Raw genomic sequence first — 13,842 nt, 5'->3', positions numbered from 1 at the left:
TTGTTGCAGGACCCCAGATATAGATCTTCAGCAGATCACTGGCTACTGCAAAACTGCACAAAGGTTGGAGGACAGCAGTTATGGTACCCTTGTACATGGGGGTAGCAGAAACAAAATCTAGACAATTATAGTTCTTTTAGTTTGACAATAGTGTCGTGGTAAAACATTGAAATAATTCTGAAGGGTAAGACTTACAGTTTTTCTAAAGAAAAACAATTTCTAGGTCAACAATCAACATGGGATTGAAGACAGAAGGAGCTTCCAGTCAGATGTGACCCAGCTTTAAGACTGGGCTACAGGTTAATTTAATAACAGCATACCAATACCAGAAGATATAGTCTAGTGGGACTTTAGCAGCTCAGTCTCAAACAGGAGGCTTATAATAAAGCTGTAGGTATTGGAGTAGAACCATGACTGAGGAACTGAATGACTGCATGATTGAATGATAGGACATGGGGGGGGGGGGTACTGAGAGAGACAAAATCTGAAATTAAGAAGGGAGTGGAGTATAAAAGGGGTCTGTCCTATTTCCAGTACGTTTCATTGTGTTTGTCTTAGATATAGCTAAAGGTAGAGGGAACAGACTCATCATTTTTGCTGATGACACAAAGACAGTGGAGGATGGGAATGAAGTAGAGCAAACGATGTGGCAAAGATGAACAAGTTAACGGAAGCTGGCAGGTGAGCTTCACTGTAAACAAATGCAACATGCATTTAAGTAGCAACAATCCTGATATGAAGTATCAGCAGGGAGGAGAAGAACTGATGGTGTCAGAGCAGGAAATAGATTGGGGGTGTTGATTACACCCGGACTAGACCGCCAGGAGCAGAGTGGGAAGACCATGGCAATAGCAAACAGAATACCAGGTTATGTACTGAGGGAGTAGATTCCAGAAACAAGGAGGTAAGACTTCCACTCTGAAGTACATAGGTCAGCCCAGACCTTAAGTGTTGCATGCGGTTCTGAAGGCTGTGTAAAGAAAAGGGGGGGGTCTACTACAAGCAGTTGAGTCCCAGGCACTTGAAGAGTGCTGTCTCCGAAGCCAGGTACCTGAGCGTGTTGTAGCTCGGGAAGGCTGCTGCTCATACTTAACTCGAATATGTTTAGGCAAGCAGCTACCACAGCATAGCCTCACACACTAATCGAATTTGAGTGAGCTAAGTAAGGCAGGTAAGGTGAGAGAGTGGGAGGATATGGATTAGGGCACTTTTCAGGAAGGGAGTCTTAGGTTTAGAGAGTGGGAGGAAGATTTTAGTCTTTAGGGACTGGGAAGTGGGTTTTAAAGTTAGGGAGAGAGAAGGTGGTCTTAGCTCTAGGGAGAAGGAGGGGTGTTTTAGTGTAGAGAATGGAGAAGGGAGTCTTAGGGTTAGGATTAAGGAGCAGGAAGGAATTTTTAGGGTTAAGGACCAAAAAGTAGTCTTAGGAGCAGGAGGGTAGGTTTTAGATTTAGACAGCAGAAAGTGAGTTTTTGGGTTAGGAAGTGAGAAGAGAGTTTTAGGGTTAGAGTTAGGGTTCTGGTAGGGTTAGAGTTAGGGTTCTGGTAGGGTTAGAGTTAGGGTTCTGGTAGGGCTAGAGTTAGGGTTCTGGTAGGGCTAGAGTTAGGGTTCTGGTAGGGCTAGAGTTAGGGTTCTGGTAGGGCTAGAGTTAGGGTTCTGGTAGGGCTATACTGTTTTATAGGATAGGGTGTTGGGATGGTGAAGTAGTTACTGGAGATCAAGGCAGTGGGAGTCTGAGCACTTGTCTTTTCAAGTAAGCGGCAGTGAGCAGGGGTGTCTCAAGCAAGCAGTAGCGAGCAGGTGTGTCTCAAGCAAGCAGTAGCGAGCAGGTGTGTCTCAAGCAAGCAGTAGCGAGCAGGTGTGTCTCAAGCAAGCAGCAGCGAGCAGGTGTGTCTCAAGCAAGCAGTAGCGAGCAGGTGTGTCTCAAGCAAGCAGCACATGAACAGTTGTTGTAGAGCCAGGAAAAGGGCTTCAGGCTGCTGCAGAGCATTCAGAGGAAAGTTTCCAGAAATATCCGTTGGATGAAGAGGAAGGAATATGACCAGAGGTTGGAGGGGCTATGGACCATTTCACCTGCGAGGAAAAGAGGTGGGAGGAGCATGATATGGGTCCTAAAGGTCATGTCAAGCAGAAATGATGGGGTCATGAAAAGGAGGGAAGGTGGGAGGAGGGGTACAGGCAGCAGATTTGATGGTCTGACTAGTCCTGGAAACTCTGAAAGTACTTTTTCACAGAGAGCATTCTGGACTTTTGAAATGTACTTCTAGAATGGGTGGTAGAGAAAGAATCCATAGAGGCATTCAAGAGAACATGAGAGAGAGAGAGAGAGAGAGACTACGTAACCTTCGTCACCACAGTGCCCCAATAAGATAGAGGTGTAAAGCAGTTACTGTGGGTTTTATTTCAGTTTCTGTCTTGCAGATGGCATATCTGAATAATAAAATGTTTTTATGAGTGATATCTCCTGCTTATGTGACAGAGGACTAACAAATGTCCATGCTAAGACTGACCATTTCAAAAGCCTCATAGCAGTCAGCAACAGCAAGACCATCTGAAAAGGTAACAAACCCACAATGTGCCACGTGGTGCGCCAATCTTTGTTTTCACAGAACTCTGTTTGGATCATGAAAATAAGATACTTTGGCAAATCCTGCATAATTCCTCATGGGCACATCTTGGGTAGAGATGCAGGATAGTCTCACTTGTTTGTTTTTCACCTGCCCAGGTAACTTTCCTCATTTTCTACATCTTTAACACACCTTTCCACTTCGGTCTTAGTTTAAAGGTACAGTCATCAAGTTCTACCTTTCCAACCCTGCTGTGACCACCAGTGTCCTCTCTAGGCTAAAGTTCAGCCTGTCCCTAGAATAGAGCTTGTCTGTCTGGTAAGTCTCTTCTTCCTTCTGTTAGTCCCGGGCACTTCTGCCTTGTTCACTGCCACAGCCAACAATCCTTATCTTTCTCAGTATGTTGGCTACTTGTGCAATGCTTCTTAGAATCCTACTTCCTTTTCCCTACCCTGGCATCTCTCTGCCATCTACTTGACCCTGTTTGCCATGGCCTCGGCTGTTGACTTTGTTATTCCTGTGGTGTCTACATGCACCCCAATCTGCATCCGCCCCTCCCCATTACTGTCCACCTTTCTTAAGGTGTCCCCTGTCAGAACTCTTAATCCACTTGGTGACTGACTTCTCAGTCACTGAAACCTTCCTCTGTCTACCCACACTGTCTTACACCTCTTTCACGTCTTGCCTGATGTCTCTCCTTCTCTGTAAACTCACCTCCCATTTCCCTCAACCCTCCTCACTGTCTATTTTGGTTGCCTCTGTCAGTGTAGAGCATGTGATCCCTTTCTCAACTCTTCTGCACTCTTCCTTCTAGCTCATTCCACTGTTCCATCCCTTTCACTTTTTATGCCTTCCATCGCTGAGTACCTTCCATGCCCAGTTCCCTCCTGCTGTTTGCTTTGTTGGCTCCTTCATGCCACCTTTGTCTCTGTCTTCCTTCCCTTCATCACTTATGATTGCTGTCTGTGCTTCTCTGTTCCTCCTCCTTTCTTAGTTCATAGGTTCACAGGTAAGAAGTAGGCTAGCTGCTCCTGTGGGCAATTTTAAGCATAGCCAATTCCCCTTTCAAAGGAGAAAACCAAACCCTGTACCTTGTGTGTGTGAAGTAAACACCTTAACCATTATACCAACCCCCATTCGTGTTTGTTCTGTCTTTCATGTCTGCATTTTCTCCCTTTAAGTTGCTCAAGACCACTAGTTGCTAGTAGTACTCTGATAACGTCTGCCCATGTCCTCTGCATGCTTCCTAACTTTTCCTCCCCATTTTGTTTACTGAACTCCCCCACACACCTCTTCTTCAGTCTCACTCTATCCTTTCTTGCCTTACAAGCCACACCCCTCCCATTTCTAGCTCCCATATGTCTGCTAATGTTCTCCCATTCACCTGTAGAACCCACATCCTGTGGCACAGCAAAGCTGTCTGAGCCAAACCTTCCCTCCACGTGCTGAGCAGATGAACCACCTCTTTCATTTATTAACTCATCCTGTGTTCTTTTCTTGTCACATTCTTAGAGCTGCATATTATTTTAATATTTTATTACTATTCATTTTTGTTTTTATAAATAAATTGTTTTAGGCACCTAGCAAGGGGTCTCTTTCAGCTAAAGCTTACCTCATTGGGAGGTGCTAAATAAAGATCAGTCACCTGACAATTGACAATTATGAATAACAGAGCAAAAGTTATCAAATTATTTTGCCCTGAGACAGAGAGGAGGTGCTCGCTAGCAGCTCAATTCTGAGGCAGATTCATAGTCTTTAAGAAACAGCCAATCAGATGTTCATCGTGTTTCACTGTTGCAGTCATTACACTTGGGTTATCCGCCAGCAGGCTACCCGCAGTCGGCCCGAGTTCCAAAGTCTTGGTCCAGCGTCGGTTGCTGTCACCTCTTCCCTGATGTCAGTGTGCCAGGGGTATAAAAGATGCAACCGACGCCATTTTCTTCAGTCTTTCTTGCCGTGCGCTGCCTGAAGCAAAAGCAGTTTGCAAGTGCTGGTCGGCCGACTCCTGAGATTTTTGAAATTGAGTTTCAGAATTGAAGTCTTCAGTAAAGCTAAGTACCCCATTGGGGAAACTTTTTCTTGCTCCAGACCGATGTCAGTGAAAGTTAATAATTGTATTTTTTGTGGGAAGCAAATACCTCATAAGGACTTTCACTCTTACTGTATTCCTTGCCTAGGCCCTCTCCATGACATTACTAGTTGTCGGTTTTGTGCTAGATTCAACAAACGCACTATTAAATGTCGGTTTGATTTTGCTTTACATTATTTTGACCGAAGGTTTAATTACATAATGCCGTCAGAACAACCGATGACCGGTATTTATAAAAAACGCAAAGACAAAGAAAAGGACAGGCATCCGATGTCCAAAACCAACGACAAATCCTCTTCTAGGCCAGTCACCAGTTCGCCGGTTCTCAGTGAGGCGCTTTCGTAACCCCCGACACCCACTACCTCAGAGCCACAGGCCATATCCAACAGCCACATGAAGACACCGAGGCCTGTGGAAACTCAAGGTATTGGGCCTACAGAAACTATTCCCTCAGATGGATCTGGAGCCGCTGAGCAGGCATTGGCTTCTGAGGGTGTTTTCAGACCTTCACAACTTACAATTAAGCCCACTACAGCAGCCAAGGCAATGTTAAAAACACCATTAAATACAAGGAAACAAGCACAGCATTCTACAGAACAGTCATCCATGCCAAAGAAACAGATGCTTAAAATGGCCGAAGACCTAATTACTTTAATCAGGGGTTCCCATCCCCCTCCTGACAAAAGGCCTAGGCAAGACACTGACTATGATTCCTCTGACCAGGTTTCTATTTCCTCTGATTCCTCTTCTTAGGTTCATAGGTTCATACTAGGCTATCTGCCCGAGGGCATTTACCAGCCTAGCCCATGGTTTTGTGGCTTACGCCACCCCTTTAGTATGGGGAACTATACCCATTATTTTGCTGTGCCTCTGTCGAGCAGTGACACTGAGGTAATCCCTGGGGTATATCTGCGATCTCCCATCCATTGGTCAAGATTTCTCTTGAACAAGGCCAGCGAGGTGCTCTGCTTCACATGTACCGGGATTTTGTTCCACAGCATAGGGAGTCTTTGGGTGATGAATCTATCCCTCCAGCACGTCCTATTAATAGCCGTGTCGGTTTAAGTCTCCGCCCTTGTGGCTCTGATGGATCTAGATTTTTGAGGTGAAGCATATTCATCAAATCTGGGTTTGACATGGCCTTGTATGTTAGGCAAGGTCACCTCTGAGCGTTTACTGAATAGAGCTGGAGTTCTTTCAGTCGGGCAGCATAGGACAGATTTTGAGACCCTTTATTTGGTGAGGAACTTTTGTGGCCTCTCCAGCTGCTGCAAGTGTCGGGTCAGATACATTCTAATGGGGCATTGTACTCAATCATTGGTCTGATGAGTGATGAGTAAAGGAGACTATGACCTCCCTTGATCTAGATGAGAATCCCTTCATGATAAGGTGGGCAATGTAGAAGGTCTTCCTAACTACTTTAGCTACATGGGTGTCGAATGACAGACTACTATCAACCTGGGTCCCCAGGTCCCTGATAACTTCTTCTGTGCTCAGTGGATTGCCATCTGTGAGACCCTTCTGAAGGATATCTGTGTCAGATGTGTTTTCTACTATGGCCTAGTTTGCATTTATCTGCAAACTTTGTCAGCCATAACCCTCCTGTGTTTGCTTGTACTGAAAAAAAATATGCTAAACAACATCAATGGCTTTGGTGACTGTTTCAAAAAGTCAACCAGTTTTTAAAAGGCATGATCTGCAGCTTGACAAAGCCATACTGGGTTGGATCCAAAGTCTGCAAATTCCTATTATTTATGATATATTATGATCCCCCCCTCCTCCTTACATGGTTTTGCAGATAAGGTTACTGGTCGGGTAAATAATTTCCAGGGTCTGTGGAGGCAATCCAGAGGTAAGATCTTTGATTAAACAGCTGTCTATGTGGGTTTAATTCCTCATTGAATTGATGGATGTGGAACACGGGGCCGGGACACCATCAGGTCCCATGGCTGTGTTTTTGCGCACTGAACCTGTCAGCCAGTATGTTGGCAATGTCTGTAGGATCAGTAATTCACATCATTTTGAACTAGTTCTGAGCATATCTGGGAGTTTTTGCCTTTGGTACAAAAGAGTCTGTTTTTATTGTTGGGATTGCCTTCCATGCAGTCCAGTCTATATTAGGGTAATTGAAGTCACCTAGTATGATGGTGTTTGGTGATACATTTATTGAAGGCCATGTGAGGTTCCTGAGTTTGTGAGGGTGGCCCTGTACATGCTACAATTTTGCAGAGCAGTCTTGCCTATGGTTAATTGCACCTGGGATGATTCTCCCATGTTACCTCAGGCCACAGTCTTGAGGTGGGTGTCCTCTCTCAGGAGCCTTGAACCAGGTTTCTGTCACAGCACAGACATCGATGTTCTGATCAGGAATGCTTTCTACCTCCCTATGAGGACTCTGATGCAGAGGAGTCTATACCTTCAGCCTCTCCGCCTGAGGATTATTCTTTTGGGGAAACCCTGCACACCATGAGGGAGCATTTCCATTGGGAGAGCCAGAATTATTCGGAATCCAAGAAAAGGTTCAGAGACTTTCTTTTATTGCCCCAGCACAGGCCCCTGGCTATCCCCCCTGTGCTTGATATTGTTTTCTCTGAATCCAGTCTGTCTCCTGATTCTTTACCCCCTGCACCAGTCAAGCCAGACAGGTACTACAGGGTCCCTGACTCTCATAAATTTCTTTACAAAAACCCTGCTGCAGATCCAGAAACAATTTCTCAGGGTCCTAAAGGGGCTGCTAAAAATCCTGTCCCCTCAGATAGGGATTCCAGAGCTCTGGACAGATGGGGGAAAAAAGTTTACACTTCTGCTACTTTAGCTGTAAGGGCTTTAAATTGCCAGTTTCACATGCTTAAATATCAACAGTATCTCATGTCATTGTTAAAGCAGAAAATGGTTTCAGTCTCAGAAAGTCATGACAGCAAGGAAATGCAGGATTTATTGCATGCAGCTGAACAAGTGGGAAAGCATACTTTACAATGTGGTTTTGATTCATTAGAGGCTTCTTGTAGAGCCGCAGTTACAGGCTCTGTTATTCGAAGGCATGCTTGGTTGAAAGAACAAAGTTTACCTGACCATGCTAAAGTAAAATTATTGGATGCTGCACTACAGCATGATACTTTGTTTGGTATTAAGGCAGAAGAGGTGTTAAAGAAAATGGTGGATAAAGCAAAATCAATGCAGACAGTAAAGGATTTCTTACAGGTTCAACCACCTAGGTTTAGCAGAAACTGGCCTTCAAAAAATTGGTCCTTTCTAGTGTCAGACAGGCCACAAAGAGGCAGATACAGACGACCAAGAGGCAGATCTCAGCCCCAAGGCTCCTACAGATCTAAGCAATGGGGTAATTCAGCCCCCAAAGGAGGGTAAGACAAATCACAACCTTATAGGAAACAGTCCCAATGACTTCCCTTTACAGATGCCAAGCACTAACCTTTTGGCAGAACCCCTAGGGGGAAAGCTAGCACTTTTCTCAAAAAATTGGCACATAATCACCCAGGACAAATGGGTACTGAATATTGTTTCTCGGGGTTACAGGTTCCACTTTCACATGCTTCCAAAATCAAGCGGTATGCCGGACCTGCCTCAAAACCAATTGGCAGAGGCGCAAAAACAAATTGCTGCTCTCATGGACATGGGAGCTATTCAAAGAGTACCACAGCAAGAACAAGGGCAAGGATTTTACTCAAGACGTTTCGTAGTACCCAGAAAGGACAAAGCCTGGAGACCAGTACTGGACCTGTCAATCCTAAATACTTTCCTGGATGTTCCAAAATTCAAAATGTTAGCACAACAGCAGCTTCTACCCATGCTGGGCAAGAATGCTTGGCTAGTTACTTTGGACCTCAAAGAGGCATACCTGCATGTCCCAATCAGATAAACTTGCAGAAGATACCTCAGAATCATAGCAGGCTCAAGGCATTACCAATTCTCTGCACTGCCCTTTGGCTTATCTACTGCACCCAGGGTCTTCACAAAATGCCTGGCACCAGTAATTGCATTTTGCAGACAAAAAGGAATTCAAATATAGATGACAGCCTTATTCAAGCAGAGAGCAAGGACATTCTACTAAAGCATCTGGCATTTGTAAAAAGATTACTAATTTGCCTAGGGTACACATTAAACGAAAATAAGTCAAAACTAGTGCCCTCTCAAGAGATAATATTCCTGGGTGCAAGCTTAAATACAACTGCCCAGATGGCTTATCTCACACCAGACAAACAAAGGCAACTGACTCAATACTTTCAACTGATGGCAACAAAGACCCAGCTCCCTGCAAGAAAAATTCTGCAGGCCCTGGGCTTCATATCGTCCTGCATTCTACTAATTCCATATGCAAGACTGCATATGAGGAAACTATAATGGTATCTAAAAAGTGTTTGGACTCAACATTGTCACAGCCTGGAGACAATCATAACTTTAATTCCCTGCCTACAATAGGAGTTTCGATGGTGGTCCCAAGCCTGTCACCACAACAAGGGACAGCCTTTCACCTTACCCACAGCCAGGCAGACAATAACAATGGATGCATCGGATTATGCCTGGGGGGCACATATGGCAGGAAAATGTATTCAGGGCACGTGGCCCAAGGAACAAATGCATCTTCACATCAATCAGAAAGAGATGCTAGCTGTACAGAATGCCCTGACAGCTTTCAAGGACCTACTATATTCAGGACAACTACTAATAAAGACGGACAATACCACAGTTATGTGGTACATAAACAAGCAAGGGGGCACACATTCCTACCCCCTATGCAGGCAAGCCATGACCTTGTGGAACACAGCACTAACCTATCAGGTACATCTGCAGGCACAATTCCTGCCAGGAACAAAAAATACACTGGCAGACGAACTAAGCAAGAATCTCATGGACGCTCAGGAATGGAAACTAAATCCACAGGTGTTCAGCATGATAACAAGGAAATGGGGACACCCAGACATAGATCTTTTTGCCTCCCCTCACAATTGCCAACTACAGAAATTCTGCACAAGAACTTATCACTCTCAAGCTTGGAAAGTGGATGCTCTATCATTCAGCTGGAAAGCTCTGACAAGTCTATGCCTTCCCTCCAATGCCTCTTCTTACCAAGGTGCTCCTAAAAGTCAGACAAGAAAGGCCAAAAATGATCCTGATTTCCCAGAATGGCCACGCCAGCACTGATACCCAATCCTAAAGAGCTTGTCTCAGGGCCCAGCTTGGCCTTTACCTCAAATTCCTCATCTTCTGACTCAACAAAACAATCAGATTCTGCACAGTCAACTCAGAACCTTAAATCTGGAAGCATGGCAGATAATGTAGCCACTCAGACTGCATCTCTCTCTAAAGCTGTTATGGATGTTATTTTAGAAGCCAATAGGCCCAGCACTAGGAAATCTTATGCAGAAAAATGGAAGAGATTCTGTGCTTGGAACCAGGCACAAGGGCTCGACTCACATGTTTCAAATATACCTCAGATTTTACAATACCTAACTGAGATGCTGGACAAAGGCCTATCTTTCTCATCAATTAAAATCCATGCCTCTGCCATTTCAGCTCATTACAATACGGAGCCTCCTATTTTTTCACATCCTCTACTAAGACAGTACCTCAGAGGGGCAAAAAACATAAGACCCCCAAGGAGAGCACCAGTACCAACTTGGGATCTCAATTTTGTTTTAGAAAAACTCACACTGCCTCCTTTTGAACCAGCCAGCACAGCTGATATAAAATTCTTATCATGGAAAACTGCTCTGCTCCTAGCAATAACTTCAGCAAGAAGAGTATCAGAGTTACAGGCATTAGTGGCTGTGGAACCTTTCATCATTTTTCACCAGGACAGGGTTTCTCTCAGGAAAAACCCAACATTTATGCCAAAAGTAGTTTCCAATGTGGCCCTGAACCAAACCATTCATTTACCAACTTTCTACCCAAATCCCCAGAATAAAGGGGAGAGACTTCTGCACGCTTTGGATATACACAGACAACTACAATTCTACTTGGACAAAACAAAAGCTTTCAGAAAAACTGCGCAACTGTTTGTAGCCTATGCTGCAGGATCACAATGAAAAGCTATCACAAAGCAGACAATTTCAAAATGGATAGGACACTGCATCCGCTTCTGTTATGCACAACATGGCAAATCAGTGCCTAAGGTCATTAGGCCACATTCTACCAGAGCAACAGCCACTTCAGCAGCCTTTCTCAGTGGAGTACCAACCAAGGACATTTTAGAAGCTGCAACCTGGAGTTCAGTGCACACTTTCACCAAACACTACCACTTACCTCTCTACTCTAAATCCAGAGCAGGCTTTGCCACTGCAGTCCTGCAGGGCCTGGTAGCCTCTCCAAATCCAATCTAGACCCAGCCGCCCAACCTCAGCTTTGGGATTCAACCCAAGTGTAATGACTGTAACAGTGAAACACGATGAACATAGTACAGTTATGTACCTAACATAAATGTAGATGTTTGAGTGTATTCACTGTTGCAGTCCAGGTTACCCACCCACCATCCCCCTTTTCATTGCTGGGACTTATCTGTACTTCTCAACTCTATACAACCTATGTGGTATATTTGCTTGTAGATGAAGGAAATGTTTATATTAGCACATGCATGCTTTTTGGCATAATTTTATTTTTCCAGCCTTCCTATCTGGGGGCACCTGACATTTGGGGCAAGAAAAACCTGAAGAAAATGGCGTCAGTTGCATCTTTTATACCCCTGGCGCACTGACGTCAGGGAAGAGGCGACAGCAACCGACGTTGGACCAAGACTTTGGAACTTGGGCCGACTGAGGGTAGCCTGCCGGCGGATAACCCAAGTGTAATGACTGCAACAGTGAATACACTCGAACATCTACATTTATGGTAGGTACACAACTGTACTTTGTGTCATTCTGTTTAGGTACCAGGCACAGACAGAAGATAATTTTCTCTCTTGTGCTTCTGAATTGAAGCTTAAAAATTGAAATGAGATTGATTTTTAGTAAATATGGAAGGAAAGACGAGTATATTTAGGTGTGTGTGTGTGTGTGTGTGTGTGTGTGTGTGTGTGTGTGTGTGTGTGTGTGTGTGTGTGTGTGTGTGTGTGTGTGTGTGTGTGTGTGTGTGTGTGTGTGTGTGTGTGTGTGTGTGTGTGTGTGTGTGTGTGTGTGTGTGTGTGTGTGTGTGTGTGTGTGTATCTGTCTGTGTGTGTGTGTGTGTGTGTGTGTGTGTGTGTGTGTGTGTGTGTGTGTGTGTGTGTGTGTGTGTGTGTGTGTATCTGTCTGTGTGTGTGTGTGTGTGTGTGTGTGTGTGTGTGTGTGTGTGTGTGTGGTGTGTACATAAACTTGTAGGAGTATGTACTTTTTGTCACATTGTGAATTGTTGACCCACAATGCAAAAAAAAAAAAAAAAAAATTGGAACTCGTAGGCAAAATTTGGAACTAAGTGTTCACGTAAGTCTTAAAGGAAGGGGCAAGTCCTTGACTCGACTAATTCAGACTGTCATTGCTTCAGACTCAATGAGTTGAAGCTTGACAAAATGCACCTCAAAACTATCCAAATGTCACCCATATTATATACACATAATGCAGTGTAGCTTTGTAAGGTAGAAGGAAACAAAGCACATGAAGAGAACCCACAAAAGACAAAGGCAAACATGCATACTTTACACAGATAGTGCAAGAAGGTCAGGTTGAACCATGGACTTTGAATATGTCAGACAGAAATTTTACCCACTGAGCCGACTCAGCTGCACTGATTTGCTGTAATATAATTTAATCTGTTTTGATTGAGTAGTTGCGGATAGGAAGCAGTGATTCCAGTCAGGAACTTAACCAGTTAGGTAAGAAAGGAGTCCTAAGAAATATTTTTGTTAACATCTTGTGTAGGAAAGATGACATTGTCATAACTAGATTAATGTATAGCAGGATATTGAACGTCTGTAAACCAGAATGATTCAGTGGATTGCAAATGTAGGTCAGTAAAGTGCAACCTAACATGACAGTAATTCAATCTTTTTTCTATGACAGGCTCCATGGATACTACCAAAAAGACCGCCTAGAGAATGGCCAGACAAAGGGGTCATACAGTTTGTTAATTACCAAGCTCGGTACCGTGAAGACCTTGGACTTGCTCTGCAAGATATAACATTCCAGACAAATAGTAAAGAGAAGGTATGCGAATATAAACAGAACATTGAGTTGTGCAAAGTTAACAGGCAGTGCTTTCCTTAAATGTATAACAACTGAGCAAATGTTAACCCCACCTCATTGTTTTAGTTTGTGACAAAGCTGGCACTTTGCGGACCATATCTGGTTCACTCACTCAGTCCTCCAGGCCGTGGACACCTTTGCACGTGATAGGTTTAAGGTTCATGCAGTCACTTTAATGTATGAATGCTGCATACTTAGCTACAAAAAAAAAAACTCGAGAACAAGGAAATAAGTTATCTTCACTCAACATAAGACATAAAGTAAATGACCAGTTATGTTTTATTTTTCATTGTCACAGGTTTTAGTCCAGCAACAGCTCCAGATGTCTACATTATTTTTGTACAGTTCAGTATAATTAACCCTTCATCAGTCAAAGCTAATGTATTGTCCAGGCAGCATTCATGTCATAAATCATAATATTCCCTTACTGATTCTAAGTTATTCACCTGTCAGCCGTCAGTTTAAGAGACTCATGGCATTGTTTTGTTCCCCATCTTTTTTGAACTTTTCATACCTGGTGATCATCTAGCCAACAACCATAACTTCAGTTATTTGTGTCAAGTGGGAGCCACCATCAAGGATTTATTTGTTTTTTTTTTTATTAATGCGTTATAATTGCCCTGCAAATGCCCGCAATTTCTTGTCTGTTCTGGCAATTCTAGGTAAAGTGTGCATCAGAGGACACTGTGCACCAGTTGTCTCCCCTGAAAGCAGTAATCAGGTTGTGTCCCATCATTTCTGTCCCTTATCAATGAGGTCATCCAGTACCTAGGTCATAGTCAAGGATTCATAGCCAGTCATGTTCATCAAATTGCTAATGGGCAGGACTTTTTCTCCACATAATATTGCACTTACAGAAGGAGAGATAAACTCTTTTCTTATAGTATACCCTGTTGCTCCAACCTTTATTTTGTTTCTTTTCATCTGTATCCATCATATTTTCATTAAATATTCTAAGAGATACCCTTTCCAATAAGACAGAAGGAACAGGTTTCAATAGCAATTATTATAGCACACC

The 13,842-nt window shown here is 43.7% G+C and overlaps 1 protein-coding gene across 1 annotated transcript in view; it reads left to right on the top strand.

The window, feature by feature from the left end:
* LOC122802503 (multidrug resistance-associated protein 1-like) overlaps positions 1–13,842 on the top strand; it is a 1,262,326-nt gene that overhangs the window by 1,165,241 nt on the left and 83,243 nt on the right. The window contains exon 24 of the mRNA XM_044072155.1: positions 12,642–12,785. Within this exon, the coding sequence (XP_043928090.1) occupies positions 12,642–12,785 (144 nt within the window). The remainder of the gene's footprint in view (positions 1–12,641; positions 12,786–13,842) is intronic.

Source organism: Protopterus annectens, chromosome 5.part0, assembly GCF_019279795.1.
Source record: "Protopterus annectens isolate FY-2018-M chromosome 5.part0, PAN1.0, whole genome shotgun sequence".
In the NCBI taxonomy this organism is placed as follows: Eukaryota; Metazoa; Chordata; order Ceratodontiformes; family Protopteridae; genus Protopterus; species Protopterus annectens.
This window is presented reverse-complemented; position numbering and strand designations above follow the sequence as displayed.